Source organism: Marmota monax, unplaced genomic scaffold, assembly GCF_021218885.2.
Source record: "Marmota monax isolate L192 unplaced genomic scaffold, Marmota_monax_Labrador192_F-V1.1 WCK01_AAM20220418_F8-fsc00003, whole genome shotgun sequence".
Lineage (NCBI taxonomy): Eukaryota > Metazoa > Chordata > Mammalia > Rodentia > Sciuridae > Marmota > Marmota monax.
The window spans coordinates 4,260,740-4,288,684 of record NW_026694084.1 but is presented as its reverse complement, the minus strand read 5'-3'; the positions used below and the strand labels follow the sequence as shown (position 1 = coordinate 4,288,684).

Sequence of the window (27,945 nt, the reverse complement as noted above, 5' to 3'; positions counted from 1 at the left end):
TACATTAATTACCATTTATTTCATAGGGCTTTTAAGAAGATCAAATGAGAATACACACACAATGTGTTTGTTTACAGTGCTTATCAAGGGGAAGCTCAATGTATACAAGTTTTTAAAATATACATCTACTTAATGGATGTTCAATACAATATTAACATAATTAACACTAATACAAATTTTGCCAAAACAGTTTGTTCATGATCATAATACTGAATGACAGACTGATGCAGTAAGGTTAACAATAAGGTCAGAGCTTCCAGACCAACCACACCTAAAATCAAATTAGAGCTCCAGTTCTCACAGAAGGTGCCGTACCTTACATAAACTGTTTCAGCATCATGATAAACTTTCACACAAGATCATAAAGATTAAACATAAGGGATATAAAGCCCTCTACATAGAAACTGATCCTATTCAAAGGTTAAGTTCATCCTTCACGACCTGCAAATAAATGCATTTCCAGCTGTACAGAACACCTGAGTTTCAGATGTTTAGCATATAAATCCCAGTGCTAGTCGAGTCTCTTCCCCTTTCTCTTCCTAAGGGTGATGGAGGAAGGAATATATTCCCTCTCCCCACCCTTTGGCAGGAGCATGGCTCCCTCCTGGGCTCTGACTTCCCAGGGATGGCACAACAGACCCTGTCTGGGCTGGTGGTGCCAATGGTGGTGTGTGTGGCAGAATCTTGGCAGTGTCTTGACACTCCAGTCCCACAGCAACTTCACATCAGTTCTGTGAGCTAACTCAACTCCCAACCAATAATTCTTTTTCTACTTAAACAAACAGTTAGTTGCTATTGTTGCTAAACAAGAACCCTAACTAGAAAATTTCTGTAAAACTAATGAACTAAAAATAAACTCATATCAACATCGTGAAGTTGTTCTAATAGCTTTTCCTCCATGATTGAATATACAAAGATAATGGAAGTAATGTATTTTTCTGCTGTAAAGATGGATGGAATATATCAAAATCCACTTGTTGAATTTTCTTTAAATAGTCCTCTAAAGAAACCTGAAAAAAAAAAGAATAGAGGTTACTAGGTCATAAAGTAATCAAGTCTTTCAAATCAACTAAAGAAAAAGTACAAGTATTAAGGTTATTTTAGACTTTCAAGATGGTCTTCTACATAATAAGAATTTAAATGGGAATTTAAAAAGGGAGAGAGAAAATAAAGACATCTTCCAATAAGTTATGCTTAGGACAATAAAAGTATCACAAAGCTAGTATAAAATGCCAAGCCTCGTCTGCTTATGATAAATAATGTTCTAGTCAAGATGCAAGGATTAGAGGAAATTATGTTCTCCTAGTCTTACACAAAGGATGTTTTAATCATGGTACGTAAAACATCCCCCATCCTGCCCCACAAACGCAATGTGGCAAGAGGGAGATCAAGTTGTCTTTTTTAAAAACTATTTTGTGAAAAGTTTAATGGGTTACCATGTTTTTAATAGAAAATATGATCTTTCAACTACAGACAATAATCACAGGTCCCTATAAGTGTCATCTATCCTTTCTCCATCACATAAAATTTGACAAAATTTTTCCAGATAGAGGCAGGATAGAAAATGCCAACAAGCCAGGTGTAGTTGTGCATATTCATAATTCCAGCAACTCAGGAGGCTGAGGCAGGAGGTTCACAAATTCAAGGATAGCATCAGCAATTCAGCAAGACCTTGTCTCAAAATAATAAAAGGGCTGGAGATGTAGCTCAGTGGTAAAGTGGGTTCAATCCCTAGTACCCAACAACAACAACAACAAAAACAAACCAATAAACAAAACAGCAACATGTGATATTCTCTATTTTTTGGTTTTCTGTAATTTTTTGCTATTTTATAAAATTCTATTTTAATAACTTTTTTTATTAAACAAGAAGCCATTTAATTTTGCACTCCATGATTCTGAGGCACCACTCCCTTCTCAAGTCACATGCCCAGCGCCCCCTAGAGTTCTGCAGCATAGAACATGGATGATACAACACAGGGTTTATGCCTGAAAATTCTTTAAAATATATAGATGGAAAGAAAACTCAAATTATTTTCTTCCTATGCATTTATAAACATGAGTGTATACATACATATTTAGCAGCTACTTTTTTAATGCCCTAATTTTATATATATATATATATATATATATATATATATAACAACAACCAATATGTGCATTAAAATGCATAGCTGCCTTGTTTTATATTAACTAAAGACCTGAAAACAAGCTAGAAATTCTCTGACAAAGGAGATAAATTGTTCATATGATGATATATTGCAATGTAGTGAAATGAATGTACCATAGCCAGATGTAATATGGAAAAAAAATTTAAAACGCTGTGTGTGTATGTGTGTGTGTGTGTGTGTGTGTGTCCTAGAAGACAAACAGAAAACGACCCATTTTTATAAAGCTCAGAAATAAAATTAAGGAACATATTGTTTAGGAAAATACAAAATGAAGAAAGTTTTATGGAACAAATGCCAAGTGATAGTAAGCAAAAAAAATTTAGGATAGTTATCTGAAAGTGGAAGGCAAAAGCAGGGGGACGAAATGGGGAAAACAAGTACAATTTTTTTTTCTTTGTTGAGGGGTGGGATTGAACCCAGGGGCACCTGAGCTACATCCCTAGGACAGTCTCACTAAATTGCTGAGGCTGGCCCTGAACTTTGATCCTCCTGCCTCAGCCTCCCAAGTTTCTGGGATTATAGGCATGGGTCATGGTACTCACCTAAAACAAGTACAATTTAACAGTGACACTCTAGTTCCTGGATTGACTAGTAAGTTCATGAGTATTTACTGTTTTGTGCTTTGTAATACATATAACATACATATATTCATAGATTCATTTGTATATTAAAAATATTAAAAATTGCAAAATTTTAAAAAATCTTTAGAGAATATTTTAGTGCACCTATTTCACATGTTCCCTTTTTCTGAAAATATTTTAGTGTTCATCTCAGTGTTCTTGGGGAACTGGTTCCAGAATATATATTGAGAACTGTGGGACTAAATTAGTGGTTCTTGGGTCAAGCTGTACTTTACAACTGCTGGGGAACCTTTTAAAAAGTAATAATGCCTTGGCCCAATCTCTTAGGTATTATGATTTAATTGCAAAAGGGTCCAAGCATTGTTCTAGTTTTTATTTTTAAATGCCCAAAGTGATTCTAATGGGCAGGAAAAATTGAGAACTTTTTTTTTTTTTTTTTAATAGAAGTACACAACAAAGTGCATAACCTTTATTGAGTTTACTCTGTATGTTAAATAGCTGGTGGGACTTCCTCCAAATAACTATCAAAAAGGATAATAGAACAATATTAAGATGAAGACATTATTTCTGTATAGGGTGGAATTGTGGGAGTTCTAATGCCTTCTTTTGCATCCTCTCATATGATGCAAACATTAAAATGTTAACGTATTGCTTTATAATAAGCAAATCAATAAAGAAAGAAAATAATTTCAAACACACAGACCTAGAAACTTAGGATAAAACTAGCATAGAATTCATGAAAGAATAGAAATAAATCTTTAAATACAATTTGGAGGGAAAAGATAGAAGAAAATATGTTTGGTTTTATAGAAAGTCTGAGTTCACAATTTTCAAAGATCACAAATATTTGAAGTTTGCTTTCTATGCCATACCTAAGTTTATTCCCAGGAAGACTAGCAATAATGTATGGAAAAATCTAGTTCAGAGCCTGTCCCATGATGGGTTCCAGATAACTGGAAGAAATCATAATGTCTCGGGGCTTGGGCTGGAGCTCAGCGGCAGAGTGCTTGCCTAGCATTGCACTGTGTTCAATCCTCAGCACCACATAAAAATAAACATATAAAATAAAGGCATTCTGTCCATCTACAACTACAAAAATAATAATAATAAATTATAAATTCTCTATGTAGAACAATAGTTCTCTATTTTAGAACAACAGTTCCCAAAACTGGTTACATAGAATTATTCTTTAAAAATCACAGAGTCTCCTAGGAAGTGTCCCCTCTTCAATATCAAGAGTTTTATTTAATGAGACCCCAGGAATCCACATTCTAAAAAAGCTCTCCACATTATTCTGATGTGGCCAGCTCAGTACTGGGCTGTGAACCACTGTTCAGAAACCAATTCTACAATATGCTCAGTCTGCTATGCAGAAAAAATTAATAGAGTAAGCAATATTTATATAGCTACTAGTAGCAAACAATCCTATCCTATAAGATAGCTTCTCCTATTATTTGCCATTTTATCAGTGGGTAAACTGAGGAACACAAGGATTAAGAAAGTTGAGATCCCATGGCAAATAAGGGCAAAGCAGATTCAACCCAATGCAGTCTGGCTGTAGTCAGTGCTAATGACAACTCAGCTCACCAACCTCTGGAAGTACAGGAATAACCATCACCAAAAACACCACGTAATTAATAAAGCCCACTATACTGGAGGAAATAAAACCAAAGGCTCCAAATGGAAGAACTGCACTGCAAACCTTGTAAAGTACAAAAGGAAATCACGCACATCTGCTTCACTAATTATACAGCCTTCTCTGCTAATGTACTTACCGTCTGAAGAAAAGCAGGAAATGCTTTCACAGGAACACGTTTGTGAAAGGACCTAGCCTAAAAAGGAAGGGAAAAGAAAACTGGTTTGAAGTATTTTTACAAATAAATATTCTCCTTCTGAAAGTGAACACAAAGCAACACGAGCAGTTTGATAACACAACTAAAGGCCTCTCAAACCCAAAAATAAACAGCTCATTTCCTGCCAAATAGATTAGTTTCCAAAGTATAATGGACTTGAGAGAAAGTGGCTACTACACTATATTAAAAATTCCATTCTTTCTTATGTATTGACCTTGGCATTTTCCAACTAACTTATAACATTTTATAATAACTCTGGCACTTCAGTGCTGTGATAAAGGGTAAACAAAGAAATACTTGCATCAGTAAATTCTAGCACCTCCGTAGCTTAGAGTGACATTATCTCCCATTTAGATGAATAGAAAATCCTCTTAAGTGATTCCACACAGACAAATTAATGTCCTTGGGGCATTTTGCAACTTTTGCACTTCATTTTGTACTTTTTTAAACTTAATTCCCTGATAAGTCAAGTATCAACTATTCATCCTGGAATTCAAAGGCCTTCACATCTCACCTCTAATCATCTATCCAACTTCACTCCTTACTCCTCTGGCTATGAACACGTGGTCTACTCAGACTGATGCTTATCATTCTGCATTCACCACTCTTATCCCTGTCTTTACTCATAGTGTTCTTTACACTAGGAAGAGCACATACTCACCGCCTCCACTTCATTCACTGCAGTTTGGGTTTACCCCCAAAGTCTATTAAAATTGGTCAAAGATAATCCATGCTTGTTCTCTTCAATCTCTCACCACCAAGTAATACTTTGCTGTTCCTTTCTTCCCTAAATTTTCAGTATAGTAACTCAGTTTTCCTGTTTCTTTAACCATTCTACCTTTTCCTTCTTTCTAATAAAGGTTCTTTCTCTTTTTACTTTATAAATGGAGGAAGGTCTTAAAGGTTCTCTGCCCATCTCTTGTCTAAATGTATATTCTCCTTGAACCACATCACTCAAATTTAGAGATTTAACTGTAAGCCTTTCATATGGATAACTTCCAAATCTCTTATCTCCAGTCCTGACCTCCTTTTAAAGTCACGATCCTGAATTTTCAATAGCCCATCTCCCAAAATGCCCTCTAATCCCCTTAAATTCAATTATGTGCAGCAGCTAGTCAGAAGTCTAAAGATCAGCATGAACCGTACCTGCTTCTTTATTGTGTTTATTACTTAATGGCACCATTATCATCTATACTTGAACTTTTCATGCAGTCTTTGACTTTCCCTCTTCCTGATCTCGTCTCAATCCAATGAGTTGTCAAGTCTCATTGATTCCACTTCAGTTACGTACATGTGTGTATAACATATAAACATCTACTCTCTTTAAATCACAATTGTTCCCTCTCCTAAGTAAGTCTTCTAACTGATCTCCCAACCTCCAAAATGTGTATTCTCAAATACTGCTGGCAGTTTTCTACTGTGCAACACTAATGCCACTGCTTTACTTGATGATGATGATGAAGGCTAATTCTATTGCACTTATTACAAGCCAAGCGCTGTTATCAACTATTCATGTAAGTTCACTCATTTACTCAAATAATTCTTTGAGCTAGGGGCTAATATGATCCTCTTTTACAGATGAGGAAGCTGAGGCACAGCAAGGTTACAGTCACATGATTAGTAAATGACAGACCACGCTCCTTTGCTTCTCAAAAGCCTCTACAGCTCCCTAACTTTCTGTTCATCCACTGTTCCACACTTACTTTCCAGGACTGGATTTCATATAACCTACAAACCAATAGTTTTCAAACTTAGCTATTTAAAAGAATTTGGAAATTTAGTACCAGTCCAGGTTTACTGTACCCATATCCAGGAAGTAAAGCATAGGAGTTGCTATTTCCTAGGCAGGGTACATGTCCACTGACTAGGACTACTCAGTTCCACATACAGGTCCAGGGCTTTCCTGCCTCTGCAAATCTATAGTGTTCTCAGATCTTACCTTAAACTTAGCTAGTCTTAAGTATTTCTCAACTAAAGTCCCATGTATTTTTTTTTTTAATATTTATTCTTAAGTTTTAGGTGGACACAATGTCTTCATTTTACATTTATGTGGTGCTGAGGATCGAACCCAGTGCATGCTAGGCGAGCACTCCACCACTGAGCCACAACATCAGCCCCAAGTCCCATGTATTTTATCAATACTTCTGTCATGGCAGAGAACTGGGTTACATTCTTCAAGAAATTTAAAAGCTTAAGACAAAGTCTTTAACCTCGAAGAGTTTTCAATCTAATTATTTATTTAATAAATACATGAGTATCTATAATGAACTGGGCACTTTAGATGCTGAACAATACAGCACAGAACCAAAGTCATTTACATTCCATAAAGTAGGGGGGGCAATAAACAAACAAACACACTTTTCATGTCAGAAAGTGAAAAGTGCTAATCTAGGAAAGGAGACTGGGGGTAATGAAAAGGGAGGATGTTATTTTAAATAAGCCGGCCAAGAAATATCTTTCTGATAAGGTGACATGTAAGAACTAACTATAAAGAGTAAGGCAGAGAGGACAGGAAACAGAAAAACAGGAAGTAGAAAGGCCGAGGTGCACATGTAAATGATCAAGTCTTTAGGATTTACAGAAGGCTAACTCTTCAGAAGCCACTGAAATCAAGCAATGGTACAGGAGCTTTGGTACAGAATAGCACAGAGATAAAGAACACAGTGTCAAGAAAGACAAGAGTAAACAGCATCAAATCCCAAACTGAAGAAGTCTTAGAAGAAAACTCTTGGAGAATATCTAAAGTGGTATGTAGGAGAAATCAAGAACCAATTCAGGAGCCAAGTTAGAGAATCAAGGGAAGAAAAAAAGTTTCAAAGAGAAAAGAAGTCAATGGTATTAAAAAGGAAGAAGAGTTAACAAGAACAAGAATTTTAAAGAGCCATTATACCTGTAATCCAGTAGCTTGGGAGGCTGAGGTAGGAGGATCATGAGTTCAAACTCAGCCTCAGAACATAGTGAGGCCCTAAGCAGTTCAGAAAGACCCTGGTTCCAAATAAAATATTAAAAAGGTTTGGAGGGCTGGGGTTGTGGCTCAGTGATAGAGTGCTTGCCTAGCATGTGTGAAGCACTGGGTTCAATCCTCAGCACCACATAAAAATATATAAATAAAAAATAAAGGTGGGCTGGGGCTGGGGCTGGGGCTCAGCAGTAGTGCACTTGTTTGGCATGTGTGAGGCATTGGATTCGATTCTCAGTACCGCATATAAATAAATAAAATAAAGGTCTATCAACAACTAAAAAAAAGAATTTAAAATAAATAAATAAAATAAAGGTATTGTGTCCCATCTACAACTAAATGTATATTTATACGTGTGTGTTTGTGCGTATATACATATATATAAAAAGCATTGGGGATGTGGCTCAGTGGTTAAGCACTCCTAGTTTCAATTCAATACCAAAAACATAAAATAAAGAGCCATTAAATTTGGCAATAAGATTATTTACTAGCAACTGTTTATTAGAGTAGATAGAAGACAAATTATAACAGGATCAGCATGTCTATGTGGGAAGAGTCTAGGGGTAACAATGAATTACAAACCACTTATTCAACAAGTTTAATTAGGGGAGAAAAGGAAGAAATAAAAGGTTTCACAGGCTACCTGTAAATTTAGTAGCAACAAACCAGATGATAAAAGGGGCAACTTAACAGGAAACTGAAGCTAAAGAGGAATCACTTCAGCTCAGGAGTTTGAAACCAGGGCAACATAGTGTGACCTCATCTCAAAAAAAAAAAAAAAAAAAATTCAAGGGGTTGGGGAGCAGGTTATCAGAGACCCAAAGTGAAAACACCAGTGGGGGACTGCTGAGGATGAATGCAAAGTCCTGGAAGGGAGGACAGAGACACCAGCAGCCATGGCACATGGCAAGACACCCTGTGAGCAGAGCAGAGGAAGCCACATACTAAAGTTCAGGCTTGACTTAGTAAAGGGTGCACTCATCTGCTGGCAGAGGGAACATGGATTTTCTTTTTTAAGTGGGTAAAGTTGGCCGGGCGCAGTGGCACACACCTGTAATCCCAGTGGCTCAGGAGGCTGAAGCAGGAGGATAGTGAGTTCAAAGCCAGCCTCAGCAAAGCGAGACACTAAACAATTCAGTGAGACCCTGTCTCTAAATAAAATACAAAATAGGGCTGGGGATGTGGCTCAGTGGTTGAATGCCCCTGAGTTCAATCCCTAGTACCTAAAAAAAAAAAAAAAAAAGGGCAACATTTACAATAGTCCCTGAGATAAATTTACTGGGAATTTAATGAAAAATGGAACAAAGACTGACTGCTAAGGTAAAAATACCAGAACCATGTTCTAGGAATAAACACATCTTGAAATGATAATTTCCTAAATGATTTTCAAAAAAGACGCTACTTACATGCTTTAGGTGTAAGTGTGCCTGGCTGGCGATGTCATATATTACATCTCTCACATTTTTATTTTGGTTCCTCCGTAGAAAGTCCTCTTGTGAAACACCATGCTGTGTATGAAAATATACATTATATTAGAACTCTATAAGCATACTAAAACTAGCTTAACCCAAGAAAACAGCTGAGGCTGAGGTTGTAATTCACTAATAGAATACATGCTTAGGATATGTGAGGCATGGGGTTTGATCCCCAGAATAAAAACAAGGAGACTATAAGTGATAGAACAGTATGGTATATACAATATAATGCCTATTTTCTAAAAACTAAATATATGTATGTGTGCATGTCTGTGTGTACAGAGAGAAACACACACACTGCTGGAATATGCAATAAGATGTTAACTAACAATAGTTGTAGGAAGAAAAAAATTACATGAGCCAAAAATCAAACACGTAAGAATTTTAAAATCAAAGACAATAAAGAATCTGACACAGAAAAATAAAGTTCTGATGAATAACATTTTAAAATTTGGACTGAGCTGGGGGTGTGGCTCAGTGGTACAGCACTTGCCTAGCATGCATGAGGCTCTAGGTTCAATCCCCAGGACTTAGAAAAAGAAAAAAGACTATTTCCTCTAATAAAATAAAGAACAGGCCAAGGCAAACACTAGGAATAATTACTGTGATTGCTTGGAAGGGAAGGGAATAAAGCATCAATTTGAAGCTACAAAAAATGAAGTTCTCTAGACCTTCTTACTCATAGCTCCTCCAAAGACCTAACACACCTAACAAATTAAATTCTGACTTGATTAACTCTGGGGCAAAAAAGATGAAGAACGTTTGCCGGAAGCAATCAGTTTTACTTTCAAATTGGAATAGACTAAGCAAGAACCAAGAGATAACTTCACTCCATGCATTCCTGAGGTAAATTATTAGAATGTGCAAATTACAGCCTCACCTGCATACAAATATCCATAGGAAGGAATACTTTTCTTCTGCTACCATGATAGGGTGTTGCTCTTAAGCAGGTGACAATACCTTGTGCTTTTCCAATGTGACTTGCAGCATGATCTGCATGAAGGTCCTTTATACCTATGATTTTGGAAATGAAACATGGCCATTCTATTCTTTTTAAGTGTGTGAGAAATCAATATAGAAACATCATAGAGAAACAACCTAAATACATTAAAGTAGATGTTTGTCCTATTTTTTATATATGAAAAACAGGCTTTAGGCAGAACAAACTAGGCAAAGGACAAGTTGACCATTTTCCTATTAGCAGGTATCTGTACCAAACTTTAAAATGTTTTCCTCAAACTTCAGCACACCAAGAACACAATTAGAATTTTAATCAGTTATCAAAGAAAAACAGCACAAGTCTTCCATTTTTTTCCTCCTCTGTGTAATTTCCATATGACCTCATTTAAAATATATACTTTACAAACATTCTGCTCTTTGCTTCTTCCTTTCACTGTAATGGCAAACATCACCAGGGGTGCAGGCAGAAGAGGCCTAGGAAATTCATTGGGGACTTGTATTTTTTCTTTTAGGGGGACATAAAATATATAACCTTCTTCAAATGAGACAGTATTATCCTCAGGCCAAATAATTTCCTCATTACAAGACATCACTAATTTGGAAAAGTCAGAGGAGGAAAAGAACCATCTAAAAAATGTTTTAAAGAGAAAGGGAGGGGCTGGGGTTGTGGCTCAGGAGTAGAGCTCTCACCTCATACATTCGAGACCCTGGGTTCAAGCCACAGCACCACATAAATAAATAAGTGAAATAAAGGTATTGTGTCCAACTACAACTAAAAAATACACATTAAAAAAAAGAGAGAGAGAGAGAAAGGGAAAGAAAAATCTCATTAAAACTTTTATAAAGACAATTTATTTTTTTCCTTCTTTTTAAATGTGGTCAAATATTACTGACTGGGAAGGAAGAATCAGGCTACAGGCCTTCCAAATTATAGGAGATGCTATAGTAATAAAGTAAAACTCTCAGCAATTACCAGATTATAAACTATATAGCATTCCCGTGAAGTACCTAAAGTGCCTTTGTAAGAGCCTGAGTACTTGGAATAGTATGTTTGCAAAGGAGAATATACATATTCCCCTTTTGCTATTAGAAAAAAAAAAAAAATGTACCTTTATAGATGACACAAAGAAAAATTTCAGTGCTAAACTGGTTAGACTGTCACATTAGGAAATAGTGAAATCTGAAAAGTGTTTTATTTGAAAAAAGAAATATGAAATGGAAAAACAACTTACCCAATATTTCTAATGTTAAATAAAGAAGAGAGCTCTGTGTGTTTTCAGCATAATTTTCAAGTTCCTGGATATTACGATATGCTTTGTCATCTAAATTTTTTTCCTATAAAGAAAATGCAAGTAAAGTTTGTTGGTTATCAATATTTTATATAGAAAATTGCTATTTTTATCCTAAAGAACTAAATAAGAGTATCATTTAGCATATTTGTTTAGTAGGCAGTAAGATATTTAAGTCCTATACATTCAATACTTACAAATCAGCTCTCAAAATAAAACTCAGGAATAATCTCAGTGTACAAATCTCCACAGACATGGGGTTGGCTTAATTTTTAGTTCCTCCTAAAGCCCAAGGTAATAAAAGACCTTGATTTAACTGGGTAGGTATATGGTAACTCTATGTTTAACTTTTGGAAGAACTGCCAAACTGTTTTTCCAAAGCAACTGCATCATTTTACATTCCCACCAGCAATGTATGAAGGGTTCTAATTTCCCCACATTCTCACCAATACTTGTTACTTCTTTTGTATTATATCCATCCCAATGAGTATGATTAGGATTGTTCATTTATTATAGCCATCCTAATCATGTGTAATCTCATAGTGCTTATTTGTGATTTTATATCCTCTTTGGAGAAATGTCTACTTGAATACCTTGCCCGCCCGGCTTTTTGAACTTTTTTCTTTTTATGCATTTGTAAACTAGTTTTTTACTTTATTTGTCCTTTGCCTCTTTTCAAATTGTCTTTTCATTGTTGAGTTGCAAGAGCTCCTGATGCATTAGATACTAGTATATAACTGGAAAATATTGTCATTCTCTGAATTTTCATCTTCTTGAAGTATTTAATTTTGATGAAGTTCAATTTATCTATTTTCTCTTTTCTTGAATTGCCTTTGATATCCTAAATAAAAAATCACTGCCTAACCTAAAAATACAAAGATTTATACCTATGTTTTCTCCAGAGTTTTGTAGTTTCAACTCTAGCATTTAGGTCTCTGATCCACTTTGTTAGTTTTCATGTATAGTGTGAGACAGGGGTACGGATTCTTTCTTTTGCATATGGATAGTCAGCTGTCCCAGCACCATTTGTTAAAAAGGCTAATCCCCACTCCAGGACCATTAAAAAAAAAAAAAAAAAAGAAGAAGAAGTTATTTTTTCCCCCCACTAAATTGTCTTACCCTATGTACATGTATGATGACACACAAAATGGTCTGACTCTACTTTGTGTACAACCAGAGAAATGAAAAATTGTGCTCCATTGTGTGTACTATGAATCAAAACACATTCTGCTGTCATGTATAACTAATTAAAACAAATAAATAAATCAATTTTAAAAATTAAAAAAAAAATAAATTCACTCACCTGACCATAAATAAGTAAGTTTACATCTGGACTCTCATTTCTATTTTATTGATCTATATTCTTTATCAAAACTACACAGCTTGGTTACTATAGCTAAGTTTGAAAATCAGGAAATGTGAGTCTTGCAACTTTGTTCTTTGTCAAGATTGTTTTGGCTACTCTAGGTCCCTTGCACTTTCACATGAATTTTAAGTTGAGCTTGTCAATCTATATAAAGCAAAGAAGCTATAATTTTGATTACGGTTCTATCAAATCTGTGGATCAATGTTTGATCTCAGCCCTTTACTTTTAAATATCTTCCCTTTCAAATGCCAAAGGTTACTTTTCATTAAATAAAAAGGTACCTCTGTCTTAAGTTTTCTCATTTTATCTTGTAAAAACAAAAATACCTTAAAAACAGATTTTCTTAATGCTTTTTCGCTCTGTGGGTTAACTGAGCAATTTCATTTTTAATGCTAAAGTCATCACCCAAAACTTAGCTCTAAGAATTTACTACAGGATTCCAATCACTGAAATTGTCAGACTTACTTTCTTCCCTCTGCTATTTGGACACAGATCCATGCACTGGGATATGCATAAAAGTATGTATATGACTACTTGAGTAAATGATATTAAGAAGTTATTAGTAATTTTTAAGGTATGATAATTGCATGATAGTATGTTTTTGAAAAGTCTTTACACTTTTAAGATATATTTGTATTTGCAGATAAAAGGGTATGTCTGGGATGTACTTTAAAATAATACAGTGGAGGTTAATGGTGGGGAGTTGATATAATACAGATGCAATAAGATTATACATGTGCTGGTAACTATTTTTTTTTTTAATATTTTATTTATATTTTAGTTTTCGGCAGACACAACATCTTTGTTTGTATGTGGTGCTGAGGATCGAACCCGGGCTGCACCCATGCCAGGGGAGTGCCCTACCGCTTGAGCCACATCCCCAGCCCCATGTGCTGATAATATTAAAGCCAGGTGTCAGATACACGAAATTATATTACAGTATTCTATTTTTACAAAAGTATGCAAATGCCCAATTAAGAAAACCAAAATAAACAGGTGTCGTGATGCATTCCTGTAATTCCAGTGACTAGAGAGGCTAAGGTAGGAGGCTTGAGGAGAATCACAAGTTTGAGGCCAACCTCAGCAACTTAGTGAGACTCTGTCTTAAAATAATAAATAAAAAGGACTGGGGATGTAGTTTAGTGGTTAAGTGCCCCTGGATTCAAACCCCAGTATCACAAAATAAAAATAAAATTAAATTAAAAACATTTCCAAATTTTAAAAAACAGAGTGCAGTTGTGCATATACATGCCTCTGCCTAGATACCTATCTTTGCCTATGTGTCTCCAGGTGTAGGAACAGAGAGCCAAAGGTAGTGGAATATAAGGATGAAGGATGAAAGGATGAAGGATAGATAAAATGACACAGTTCTCTAAAAACTTCCTTCATCTAAAATATTAATACACACATATTTCCTCCCTGAAGAATAAGCTTAAGGATTAAAAAGAAAAAAACCTTAAGTCTTGGACAATTTCAACTTACTCTTTCATCAATGATTTTCATAAGCCATCTTTTAGTCAGATTATGTCTTTTGACAGCCTAAAAGAAAACAAAAGTGTTGTTAAGTTTTTGGAAAGTATTAGAAATGACTTACGCAAATTAGACTAAAAGACAAACCAAATACAAAACTAAGGAGCATTTGTAATAAGTCATCACCAGATAAGATAGCAGTGTTAGAGAAGTATCACTAGAAAGCATTTAGAAACATTTCTAATCTCTCTCTTTCTCTGCTTCCTGGCTGCCATGAGATGAGCAGCTTTGCTCAGCCACACCCACAGAGATGTTCTGCCTCACAAGCCCTCACAGCAATAGGGCCAAGTGACTATGAACTAAAACCTGACACCATCACTCACTCAAAGAAAACAGGTGCTCTGTTGTTGTTACTAATAGGGCATTATGTAAAAATGTAGATGTGTAACCGACGTGATTCTGCAATCTGTATTTGGGGTAAAATTGGGAGTTCAAAACCCACCTGAATCAAATGTATGAAATATGATATGTCAAGAGCTTTGTAATGTTTTGAACAACCAATAAAAAAAAAAAGAAAAGAAAACAGGTGCTCTGCCATGAGGATACTCAAACAGTCCTATGCAGAGGTCTAGGTAGTACAGAACTGAGGCATCCTGTCAACAGCCACATGAGTGACCCAACTTGGAAGTACATCTTCCAGTGCCTCTGTAAAGTGCAACCCCATAAGACTCTAAGCCAAACACAACCAGTGAAGTTGCTCCTAGATTTTTTTTTCTTTTTTGGGGGTGGATAGAAAGGGGTTCTGGGGATTGAACCCAGGGGAGCTTTACCACTGAGTTACATCTCCAGTCCTTTTTTAAATTTTGAGACAGGGTCTCACTAAGTTGCTGAGGCTGGCCCCAAACTTGAAATCCTCCTGGTTCAGCATTCCTGAGTCACTGGGATTTCACGTGTGTGCCACTGTGCCTGGCAACATTTATTTCTTAAAATATGGAAGTTTAGAAAAATAGACACTAGTTTCTTAAGGTTAGAAGCAGAATTTGACCCTGTGGTAGTTATTTTCCTCTTGCCCATTCCATTCACTGAGAATTCTAATAAGGTTATCAGAAGCAGAGATAAAGATTACACAGGAAGAAAGGGGAGACAGAAGGTTGAAATGTCATCTCATAATTCCCTGTTCCACTTATTTCCTAAAATGTTAGTCTTACAAGAGACATCGGTGATGGAACGTTTTTTCTCTTCCACACCTCCCATTGGAACACAGCTAGATGATCATTTTCTCAAAAGTAAACATAAAACAAATTTATCAAAATTTAAACACCTCTGATAATAGAAATTAAAATAAACTGAGGCATCTAAAAAAAACCACTTCCAAGATAATATTTCTAATACTTTTCTAATAAATGTCTTGCCACCCCCATATTAGTAATTTAACAATTCCACTTTCAAATAAAAACAATAATTAAATACTGAACATCTCTATTATGTGATACACTTTGATGTCTATGTTTATACATTATATACAAGTTTTTCCCCACAGGATACAGATTTTATTTAGCAAAACTAACCACTTCTCTAAAAATGAAAAGAGTAACTAAAACTCCAATGAAAATACTCTTCAGGGCAAACTCTTATATTAGCAAGTAATATACTCCAACGGCAAAGAACCCACCTTGTACCCAGATAGTAGTCTTAAAATAACTCCCAACAAAGGAATCACAGTTCAAGAGAAATGTGTGCTTCCAGAGTTGGGACAGGGAAGGTTCAAGATAATCCCAGAATATCTTATTGTGCCAGAAAATAAGAAAGTGTTAAAAAAAAAAAAAAAGATGAGGGATGTTATAAGGATAGAGATGCCAATTTGAAGGAGCTCCCACTCTGGGAGAGCTCTGGGAAATCTGAACACCAAAATGATTAAATCCACTAATGAATTATAAACCACTGCAAACATAAACACATACACACACACACCCCAGTAATTAATAAGAAAACAATTAAACATAGGAGAGTAAGAGTTCATATCCATTGCCAATTGATAGATGTAAACAGAGTGCTGTAGTTGAAAAATTATCTTTTTGGAATTTTTTGTTGTGCTTCAGTTTTGCAATACTAAGAATTGAACTTGGGGCCCTGCACATAGTAGGTAAGCTCTCTACCACTGAGCTATATATATATATATATCCCAGCCCTCCCACCTTATTTTTTTTTTTTTGTCATTTAGTTTTTATTCATGATCACAAATTTAACTCTGCAATCCAGCTAGACTTGGAGGAAAATAAAATATGGAACCTAAAGAACTGCAGCGAGAGCACAAACATTATGGGATACTGCAAGCAGATGGTGTAGAGGGGTGCTCTCCAAAGCTACAGAAGGAATGGTTTGGTGGTTAAGATAAACAGAAGTCCAATGTGTTAGAATTGTGCACAGTCAGTATTGGTAATCTTCTTACTGGTCTTGCCATTCCTGGATCCAAAATGCTCCATGGTTTCCATAATGTTCATGCCCTCTCTCATCCTCCCAAAGACCTCACGCTTGCCATCCAACCACTCAGACTTGGCAATGCAGACAAAAAAACTGGGCACCATTTGTGCTTGGCCTAGGGCTTGTATGCTTCAGGGTGAAGTTCTCATCTTCAAACTTCTTCCCATAGATGGACTTGCCACCAGTGCCATTGAGGTATGTGAAGTCACCACCCTGGCACATAAATTCTGGAATAATTCTCTGAAAGCAGGAACCCTTATAACCAAATCCTTTCTCTCCAGTACTCAGAACATGAAAATTTTCTGCTATCTTTGGAATTTTGTCTGCAAACAGCTCAAAGGAGACTCGACCCAAGTGCTCATCTTTGATGGCAATGTCAAAGAACACGATGGGGTTGACTGTTGGGAGTTGCCCGGCTCCAAAGATGGCGCTGACTGCGCTTCTCTTCTGGTACTAACTTCCCCATCCCCTGAGACAGTGGCGGGAAAAGCCACCCAATGGTGAGCCCTGCTGACCCTCATGATCCTTACCCACCAATCAGAAAGTGCCCCATGCCAACTGTTAAACCACCCCCGGCTCTATAAATGTGCAAAGTTGTTCCTCAATAAATGGGCACTTCTCCGACGAGGAGCCTTGTCCAGTCTTTCTTTCATTGACCATGGCTGAGAGAATGACCACAGGCAATAGCGGCATGTAAAAGTGCTATCCCAGCCTTTTTAAATTTTATTTTGAGACAGGGTATTTGCTAACTTACCCAGCTGGTCTTGAACTTGCAATCCTCCTGCCTCAACTCGGATTACAGGTGTGTGCCACTATACCAAGCTGAGAAATTATCATTTTGCAACCATAATGATAAAGATTGAATATATAAGAACCACCAATGACAACGAAGTTTAGGGGAAAATTTTTGAGGAGGAGCAGGATATTTGCAGAGTTTTAAAGTATCTCTTCAAAGTTAGCTATTTAAGTTGCAAAGAGGATTATAATTAGAGTAAGAAAAACAGAAAACATCTTGACTTGGTAATCAAAACTAACAATGCCAATAAAGGAAAAATGGACAAAGTATCCTTCCTAATAGGATCCCTTGAGAAGGACCTATCACCTATTAAGTTCCAGTCAAGAATCTATAACCTAAATATAATAATAAGAAAACATTACACAAATCTAAAATGAGTATTCTGGGAGGAAAAATAGTGGGAAGGCTATATTTAAAAAACATCAATGTCAGGATGGGGATGTAGCTCAGTGATAAAGCACTTGCCTAGAACACACAAGGTCCTGGGTTCAATTCCCAAGTCAATGTCATAAAAGACAAAAGATACAGGCTGGTGCAATGGCTATTGCCAAAAATCCCAGCTACTTGGGAGGCTAAAGCAAGAGAATCACAAGCTCAAAGCCATCCTGAGCAACTTAGTTAGCCCCTATTTAAAAAAAAAAAAAAACAAACCTGAGCAAAGCTCAGTGGTAAAGCATTCCTGGGTTCAATCCCCAGTACTGCTAGAGAAAGTGGGGGGCGGGGGGCAACGAGAGATATATAACAACTAAATACTTGACCCTAGATTGGTTCTTATACTGGAGGGGAAAAATGCTATAGTGGACCTTTTAGGTCAACTAACAAAATTGTAATATGAATGGGAAATTAGACAAAAGTGTTATATAAGGGAATATCCACATTCTTAGGAAATACTGAAATGATTTAGGTTAGTGTCATAATGTATATAACTTAAATTTTGAGTCAGGAAAAAATTATGAACATGAATATATATACATATACACATATATGTGAATATACAGAAGTGGGAGAGAGGGAAGAGAGAGGAGGAAGGAAAAGAGAATGCTCATCAATGATTTTAAAATGAGATAAAAATGTTAATATACCAATATAGGTAAAGGATATAAAGATGTTCATTGTACTATTTTTAATTTTGTAACCTTTCTGAAAGTTTGAAATTACCCCCAAGTAAGTTTTTAAACATTTTTTGCCAGATCAACACTAAGTATAAAATAAATATAGCAGTGAAACATTAAGTCTTAGGGATATCCTATACTTCAACTAAGACTCATCATATACAATTGATACCAGAAAGTAAATGGCAGCATGCTCATCAATGCACATGAATGTAACAAAAGTGTAAGTATAAAGAATGGGGCCAACAATGCCTGGTGGGAGCCTGATAGAAGCTGAAAGGGCTGTGTGTGTGAAGTTGGTTCCAAAATGTTCTGAGCACTACTATTTTCTCTCAGGACTTCCCATGGGTTTCTCTCCCAAATTCCAGAAGTCAGCCAATCAGTCATTAGACTCCTGTTCTTGTTTTAGTTTATATGTGTCTGAGTGGGTCAGGCATATTTGATCTTTGTTACTACACCATTTAGTGCTATTCCTGACATGTCAGAGTACTCAATAAATATTCAATCTATGAAAAGTCAAACTCCTATTTACTTAAGGATGAAGCTATAACAGTTGTAATTCCTTGACCACAAAATATGGTTCTGTCTAATTCTGAAGAAATTTAGAGATCAGGGTTAAAAGAATGAATATTGAAAAAGAGCTGAATAAAGTATCAACTTTGGAAAATAAAGCCAAACTGAATAAAACCTTGATTCTAAACATAAATTCAAACTATAACTCATATTCATTCACAGAGAAATGGAGTACCCTATCTGGAATGTATAAGAAATTATAAATATTCAACTATTTTGTACCCTGAAAAGTATCAATGGAATAATACAACAGAAAAGTGTTGGAAGCCATGTATGAATTATGGGTTTGTCTGAGCCATCACAAGGCAGGGGGGTTGCTTTTCTGAGAACTCTTGGTGTGAATCCACCAGTTGTAGATTGCTCAGATTAAAGCTGACACTTTACCTTAGTTCACAGCCCTAGGTTCAAACGCAGCCCCCACCTCCCCTAAAGTGGATATAACTTCCCTAGCCCCAAACAACTTGTTTTTCCCATCTTTATCTTGTTTTCCTTAAGAAGCCTGCCACACTGAAATCTTTTGATGTATTTTCCCTTAAATAAATAATTTGGGCCTTTTTTCTTGTTCGATTTCAGTTCCTATCAGGGCTGGAAGCCCCACCAGACCCCAGCTCTCCAGACAACATAATATCATTGCTTCCCCTCTAAAAAGGACCTGACAATCTTCAAAGAACCAATGGGAAGTTTTACTGGATCACAATGAGCACACAGTTCAACAGACTGGTGAGAGGCAGAGAATATTCAACAAGAACAACTGCTCTGGACACCACCTGCTTCTTTCAAATATTCATATTAACCTTATGATAGGTCACTTTGGAAAGTCAACCAACATTAATCATCATAATTTAAGCACCTTGTGTTGGAGATATAGCTCAGTGGTAGAGCTCTGCTTGACATGTTCAAGACCCTGGGTTTGATCCCCAGCATCACAAAAATAAATAAATAAATAAATAACAAGTGCTTATTAAAATTTGACAAATTATCGATCCAAAATTGATGCATACATAAGCATACTGCAATTCAGATGTATCATCTGTTTTTTTAAGAGACACTAAGGAAAGATAAATTTGCATTAAAGGAATTTCTGATCTTCTACTGTATTTCCTGAAAAAGGCCACGAACCTTTGATGCAGTCAACATAAACCTGCACTGCAGTCAGGTTTGTGTGTAAAATAATCAATAGGGTTTCTGGAATTTAGAGGAACTTTTCTTTCTACTGGGTAATCTGGTTGACCTTGAAGTGGGACAAATAGAGGTAGTAAACAACTAGTCTAATACTCACAGCTTCCCATCCACTCTTTCTTCTGAGTCCCCGGTGTGGGGGTCTGGCTTTCCATCTTTACTGGGGCTCTGTGAAGTCAATCTGGAGCCCAGAAACCAGGCCTGTCTCTGCTGGTGCACAGACCTGAGAAGAGGTGTGTACCACTGTCAGGTCTGTTGATGGCTCCTGTTACAGAAACCCTGTTCTGGCACTTATCATATTACAATAGGGACACACATCAGTGACAAAAGACATCTAATTCCCTTCCTCTGTGCATAATTTATGCATGTTTCTAAATTATGCCTGTTTATGAATGAGGAATCCATATACTTGCTTTAATATAAAGTCATTTACTCTATATATACATCTAGCAATACAAGTAATATTCTAGTCCATAGTATCCATTCTCTTAACACTTAACAATTAGTGAGCAATTTTATTAAACAGGACAAGGTAGTTTTAGGTTTGTGTTTGGGATATGCTGAGAGCAAGTCTCTCTTCACAAAAAAATTAACACTATTGTTCTAGAGCACAGAGTGTGCATTAAAACACTGGTACAAGGAGCTGTTGGGCAGACAGAACAGAAAATTTATCTGCCACTGCATCAGAATTCGCAAGGATTAAATTCTACAAACAAATATGGAAACGCCTATGCAATTTACAATATAGAAAGACCACATTCTTTTTTCCTTTAATAAATAAATACAGCAAAAACCTGTGCAAATTATCAGTGAATGATTTTAAATACTTCTACCAAGAAAAAATAAATAAAAAATAAATTCTTCTGCCAAAACTAACACAGATCTAAATATTACATGGGCCTAAGAAAATTTTCAGGATTCTACTATCATCACTTCTACCGAAACTGTATCCAAAGTAGACTCATAAATTCTTATGAATCAAAAGCAATAATTTCTTTTTTTACCTTCCACAGTTCAATGGCCACTGGCTGATGTGGTGGATTGTCATGGTATATTTCTTCCACAGTTTTTTTCCAAAACTGCATTCGCATCAGTCCAATTGCTTTTTCAGAGACTGAGTCCTTGATCTGTAAATAAGGTTAAAAACTTTAATAAATACACTGTCAACACTCTGAAACTACAGTATTTATTTAAAAAAAAAAAAAAAAACCTGCATATGTAGACAGAATGATTGAGAAAATGGTGGAGGGTGGATTTCTTGGCAAAGTTTAGGGTTCAGATCCCGGTGGCATGTAGTAAGCACAGCAATACAGCAGCAAAGGTAATCCTTTTAAAAGGTGACCAAGAGGGGCTGGGGTGTGGCTCAGAGGTAGAGCACTTGCCTAGCATGTGTGAGGCACTAGGTTCAATCCTCAGCAACACATAAAAATAAAAAATAAAAAAAGGTATTAAAAAAGGTGACCAAAAGATGCTGTCCCTCTCTGCTCAGGATCCTCCAATGGCTGCCCATCTCATTCAGAGTAAAGGTCAAGTGACTGCAGTCATCTCCAAGACCTCAACTTTCATCCTCACCTTCTGTGCCCTCCTTTCCCTGCCATCCACACTGGCTTTCCATTCTTTGACTGTATCAGGCATGCACATGCCTTGGAGCCTTTTTACTTGCTGCTCTTTCTGCCTAGAACACCCTGCCTACCTACTATATAATACACTCCCTCACTTCCTGCAATTTTTTGCTCCAATACCTCCTTCTCAGTGAGGTTTTTCCTGACCACTACATAAAATAGAAAACCTTGCTATGCTCAGTTTCCTTCTCTCCCCCTTGTCCTGCTTTACTGTTCCCCACAGAACTTGTCTCCTCTGATATATAATACATTTATTTGTTCATTGAATGCAGGAACTTTGCAAATTGTATTCAATGCTATACCCCAAGGACCTAAAATAGTATCTAGCATATTTTAGAAAATTAATTCTTGTTGAATCAGTGAACAAACAAGTACATACAAAAAAGTAGCAAGATGCTTCTAAAAAGTGACAGAGGATTCAGAGGGAACACTGAGGGTTTATTAAAAATGGAATTTTAATCACTGATAAATTATAGTGGAAGACCACAGTGTGACTGTTTATAGCTAAACTGTGACTGACTTAACATGCTGATGTGCAGTTTAAACTTGAGAAAGGACAACCCATGACATCCAGGAATACTTCAGAGAAAAAAAAAAATAGCCAGTCTCATAAACACTACAGATTCATAGTTGTGAATCTCAGTTTTACCTTGGTGCTATACTCACATCCTTTTATTCATTCTTTGTTCACTTCCTATAATATTCAGCAGAGAAACTGTACCAAACTTGCCATTCTTTTCAAGACTCCAGTACTTTCCTGCTCCTTTACTCTCAATATCTGAACTCTCCATTCAATTTACTGAGTAGACAAATGCCATTCTACTTAAACTCCTTCATTTCCACTCCTCACTTCAATTTGTTTTTATCAGTACACATACATACTCTACATTTGAAAAAAAAAGAAGTCTCCTTCCTTTGAAACTTTTAAGACAAAAATGAGTAAGCATGCTCTAAAGTCTGGGTTTGCTAAAATTTCTTTCATCCTCACTTCACATTAAATTTATAATATTAATTTTAAAAGTGTTTTAAAATCTAGGCATGAGGGCACATACCTGTAATACCAGCTACTTGGGAGCCTAAGGCAGGAGGATTGCAAGTTTAAGGCCAGCCTAGGCAACTTGACTAGAACTTGTCTCAAAAATAAATATTAAAAGGGGGTGATGGGCTGGGGATATAACTAGACACTTGCCTAGCATGCATAGGCCCTGGGTTAAATTCCTAATACAGACCAAAAAAAAAAAGAGGGCAGAGATGTTAGCTTAGTGGTAAAGCACCCCTGGGTTCAAAACCCAGTATGTCTGTGTCCCTCTCTCTCTCTCTCTCTCTCTCTTTCTCACTCACACACACATACACACACACACACACTCACACAGCTGAAAAATTTCCATATACATGTAGATTATATAATTGGAGAGAATAAGCAGTAATGCTCTGATTAACTTAACAGATAAATGTGCAATGTTAATAGCATAGTTTTGTAATATCCTCAGAAAATAAATTTAAAATTCCAGGATTTATTTGTTTTATTTGTTTTCTACAAATAAAATTTGTAGAAAAATTAAGTTTATCAGCTAGTTTTATTTTTGGTATTGAATTAAACCTAAATAGTTAATAAAAAAAGAAAGTACCATCAGAGATCTAAAATACATATAATATAATAATTACAACTGTATTTCTTTAATATAGTTATATTTGTTTAGTATTAAACATATCACCATCTTGCAAATAACAGTTTAAGGTATTTTAATACCAGCCTGAGCCAGTTCCACATTGAAGGCTCTCAATGCAAAAGCAGAACTTCGGGATTCGGCAGGGAGCAGCAGGGAACATAAATAACTTTCATAATCTCGTTTCCTGTAACAAATAGAAAAAAAAAAAAAGGGTAGTTACTCTTCACTTTTCAAACTACACACAAATACGGACGAAAATTAACTGAAATCAATGAGGCTTTCATTCAGAACAGGTCTGACCTTTCTTATCTTGTCAATTATTTCTAATTATAAAAAAAATGTACCTGCTGCCAATCTCAGGACAGTTAAAAAGAAATTTCAATTTATTATTATTGATGTAGTACTTATAATTTTAATTGTTTCAGAGTCACTTTGCTTGAAGTAAGAATTTGAATGATGGCATTAGAGCAGATTATGCTAAGTGAAGCTAGCCAATCCCTAAAAAACAAATGCCAAATGTCTTCTTTGATATAAGGAGAGTAACTAAGATCAGAGTAGGGACGAAGAGCAGGAGAAGAAGATTAACATTTAACAGGGATGAGAGGTGGGAGGGAAAGGGAGAGAGAAGGGAAATTGCATGGTAATGGAAGGAGACCCTCAGGGTTATACAGTGGAGGGGGTAGAGAGAGAGGAGGGGAGGGGAGGGGAGAGGTGGGGAGGGGGGAGGGGGGAGGATGGGAAAGGCAGCGGAGCACAACAGACACTAGTATGGCAATATGTAAATCAATGGATGTGTAACTGATGTGATTCTGCAATCTGTGTATGGGGTGAAGGTGGGAGTTCATAACCCACTTGAATCAAAGTGTGGAATATGATATGTCAAGAAATTTGTAATGTTTTGAACAACCCACAATAAAAAAATTTAAAAAAAAAAAGAATTTGAATGAGCTACAAAAGAAGAAATCAAGAAAATACTTTATGCAGTATTGGTATAAATTCAGAGTTCTTAATATAGAGATAAATAAATCTGAGAAATAAGACATGGAAACCAACATAGGACTGTGTGTGCACAATTTTCCAGCAGCATTTGCTTAAAAAACCTAGAAGCAATATCCTCTCATACTCCCAGCATCAGTGAACATACCAAGCACCTGGAACTTGTTCCTAAAACCGATCTCCACTGAAAGAACCTAGGGGTCCTTAGAAGAACAACTGACTCAGGGCTGGGGTAGGAAAATAAAGGACAGGCCTGAAACATCTTCTTGAGCAGAAAGATACGTTTAAAGGAGGGGGAGATGGGAGATGTGACAAAAGAACACAGAAACTGGCTTGGCCTAGTGTGCAATAACTTGAACATCAAAAAGAATAAAGACAGCTGGAGGTAATGGTATATTCAGGAGGCTAAAGCAGGAGGATCACTTGAGCCCAGGAACTTAAGGTCAGTCTGGGTAACATAGCAAGACGATATAGAAAAAAACAATAAAATAATGGCTAGGGATGTAGCTCAGTGGTTAAGCACTTGCTTAGTTCACAGGAGGCCCTGGGGTTAAAGTTTCAGCACAGAAAATAAAAACAAAAACAAAACACTGAAACACATGTATTTTTAAAATTCCCTTGCCTAATCAAATCCAAGGTAGTTTAGTTATTCTAGTATCAGAAGCCCTTGGGACCAAGTACTTTTAAGACATGATACCACTTAGAATGCTGACATAGTAAAAGCAAGGCCCTGGGTTCATCCCTAGCAGGGGTGGAAAAACAAAACAAAACATAAAACGAAACCTTTATGCCAATGTGTGTGGGTGGAGTGGTAAGCCACTGGTCTCTATAGTCAGTCCTGGATTACAAGGCAGGCTTAACCCACCTCCACAAATATTAAATAAAGAGCCATTCTTAAATGCCAACCCTTTCCCAGAGCTACTAGAGGAAACAAAACACTTCAAGTCTCTGACTTCATGAGGCTATTCTAGTGAACCTCTTTCAAATTCCCCTAAACCCCATTTCCGTCAGATAATAATAACTTACACTGCACTTAAAGTGCCCTTAATTATGTGCCAGGCACTGTTCTAAATGCTTTCTCACAACCCTAAATGGTAGGTCTACATTTGTCCACCACAATTTATAACGGGAATTAAACAATTACTTATAAACTACTTTTAGTAATGCACATCGGCATAAAAAGAACACAATGTAAACTATTGTTAAAATTAACAGCTAGCTGTTATGTGAATAAAAAGGGGTATGCATGCAAAAAACGAATGTCGGTTAAAATCAAGGTTCTGGCAAGGTGATAGGTGTGGGCAAGCGAAGAAATTTTGCCACGATTTAGTAGTGGCGCATATGAATGTCCCTGTCGCCTCGCTCCCTCCACGCGCGCGCACTCGGACGCACCACAACGCACACAGCCCAGAGACACAAGGAAGGCGTTGATCCCCTAGCCGGGGCAGGACACTAGCCCTAACGGCGACCACCTGACCTTAAAGGGCAGCTCTACGACCTGCCGCCGGGGCAGGCCGGGCTGGCTCACCGTAGCAACTCCAGGCAGTAGTGGTCAGTGCCCGAGACGCCCGGCCCACTGGTTGCCACCACGCTCCTCCGGGTCACCGCGGGCCCCGGGAGCCGCCGCACGCACGCCCACATACTACGGGGCCCCGGCCCGCTGCGGCACAGACTAGGGATGTTAAGCTGTAGCGGGCGCCAGCCACAGCCCACCGTGGAGGCCGCCATGACACTGACGCCGCGTGCCCTTCGACCCCGCGCCGGCGGCGCGCAGCGACGCCCCCTGCAGGTCCAGCGGCCGCCTAGCAGCCGGGGAGGGCAGCCTCGCGTCTCGGCTCAGAGAAGAGCCAGGTGGCGCTGTGGTCCTCTGCATCTGGGCCACCGCGCTTCCTGCGCAGATTCCGGGAAAGCCCAGCCCAAGTCCGGCCGATTCCTCCGGGCTACCCCTCCCACATCCATCCAGGGAACCCCCGTATTCCTCCCCGCCTCACCTGAGTTGTGAAGGATGCCTTCTTCTTAAAGGAGCTGCCTTACCCTGTTCTCAACAGGGGAGCTCTTTTTTTTTTTTTTTTTTGTCTTTCCACATTTTTTATTGGTGCACTATAGTTGTACATAATGATGGGGTTTGTTGTTATATATTCTTGAGTGCACACAATGTAACAATATAATTTGGCCAATATCACTCCGCAGCACTCCCCTCCGGCCACCCGTGGTCTCTTTCCTTTTCTGATCTCCCTTGGATTTTATTGAGATTCTCACCACCCCCACACCTTACTTTTCCTTTTCCCTCTCTCCATATATGAGAAAAAACATACGACCCTTGATCTTCTGAGTTTGGCAAACCGGTGCACTCTTGGCACTTTGGGAGCAGCAGCACCTTCTGGGAGGGACTGTCCTGCACACTGCTAGAAAGAAGTTTGCCATTCCCGAATGGCCGGGTATGGTGACCTCCAGAAGACCACACACATTCCCAGAGGTTTCGAGCAGCGATACCCTGGTTGGGAACTGGTCACCTTCCTCAGGGAGAAAAACACTAATGATCACCATCAGTCAGCCACTACCTGTAGCTCACCTGCTTGTTGATTGCCTCTTCCACTGCACTCCCTGAGGGTGGTTTCATCATTTTGTTTCCTGCTTTATCCCCAACGCCAGTCCTTTGAACATTATAGAAACTGATTTGCCTCAGTTCACTTAAAGGTAAGGTCAGGTATGGTTCAAGTATTCAAAATGTCTGTATTATTTTAAATTGGTGTTTGGTGAGGAAAAAAAAAAAAAAGAGGGGCAGGCTACAAGCCACAGTCTGCTTTCCTGGGCCCCCAAGGTCCAACATTTAACTCCAAGAAGTCCGAAAATTCTCAATTTATACCTTAGGTCCTTATGAAGATGTGTGTATAGAGGTAGAAAGATCAAGTATATTTTTATAGTTTCCTAGCTTTATTTATAACTTTTAAATATTTGTTCACATGGTACATGGACCTCCTTTGGTATTCATACCCTCAGACCTCTTAATTTTTAGTTAATTGCCATCACTGATCTGACCCAAACCACCAGCTGCCTATACCTTGATCCCAGGGATTCCTCCCCGCTCCAATTTGCAATGCAAACTGTTCTGTATTGAATTGCAGCCAGACTGGTTCTTTCTAAAATGTGCATCTTATCATGGCCCTTTCCTACTTGACAACCTTTACTATGTGTCCTTTACTATGTGTCCCTTTATGGTGTAGCCTCTATTTACCGTCAGTCTCAATTATGCCCATTTGCATTTGTGACTGTAGCTTAATGTTTGTTTAAACCAAAGACAGCAGCTTGTTCCCTGGACCTAAGAACCCCTTCACCTAGCTTTTGATTTCCTCTTTGAAATTGCCTCTCTTAGGCCTATACATTAGCCCTGCT

At 37.4% G+C, this 27,945-nt stretch overlaps 1 protein-coding gene and 1 pseudogene across 5 annotated transcripts; both read right to left on the bottom strand.

The window, feature by feature from the left end:
- Ndufaf6 (NADH:ubiquinone oxidoreductase complex assembly factor 6) lies at positions 1 to 26,300 on the bottom strand. 5 transcript variants are annotated; one of them, XM_046464851.2, is made up of 9 exons: positions 26,081 to 26,300; positions 23,641 to 23,740; positions 21,269 to 21,391; positions 14,136 to 14,192; positions 11,231 to 11,333; positions 9,919 to 10,052; positions 8,970 to 9,071; positions 4,527 to 4,583; positions 1 to 1,010 (listed from the first exon to the last, which is right to left on the bottom strand). In XM_046464851.2, the coding sequence occupies exons 1-9, from the start codon at positions 26,278 to 26,280 to the stop codon at positions 882 to 884; spliced, it is 1,005 nt and encodes a 334-aa protein (XP_046320807.1). In that variant the 5' UTR covers positions 26,281 to 26,300; the 3' UTR covers positions 1 to 881. The 5 variants fall into 5 exon arrangements, with proteins under 5 accessions (XP_046320807.1, XP_046320808.1, XP_046320809.1 ...); XM_046464852.2 differs by having other exon boundaries at positions 23,637 to 23,740; positions 26,081 to 26,219; XM_046464853.2 differs by having other exon boundaries at positions 23,637 to 23,740; positions 26,030 to 26,150.
- Positions 16,525 to 20,339, bottom strand: LOC131424959 (peptidyl-prolyl cis-trans isomerase A-like; annotated as a pseudogene).
- Positions 26,301 to 27,945: the final 1,645 nt, after the last annotated feature.

Coding starts and splice junctions, on each gene's coding strand:
- Ndufaf6 (XM_046464851.2), bottom strand. CDS start 26,280: ATGGCGGCCTCCACGGTGGGCTGTGGCTGGCGCCCGCTACAGCTTAAC. Junction 21,392..23,640: donor TCAATGTGGAACTGGCTCAG/GCTGGTATTAAA, acceptor CCTTATTTACAG/ATCAAGGACTCAGTCTCTGA. Junction 9,072..9,918: donor CTATGGATATTTGTATGCAG/GTGAGGCTGTAA, acceptor TTTCATACACAG/CATGGTGTTTCACAAGAGGA.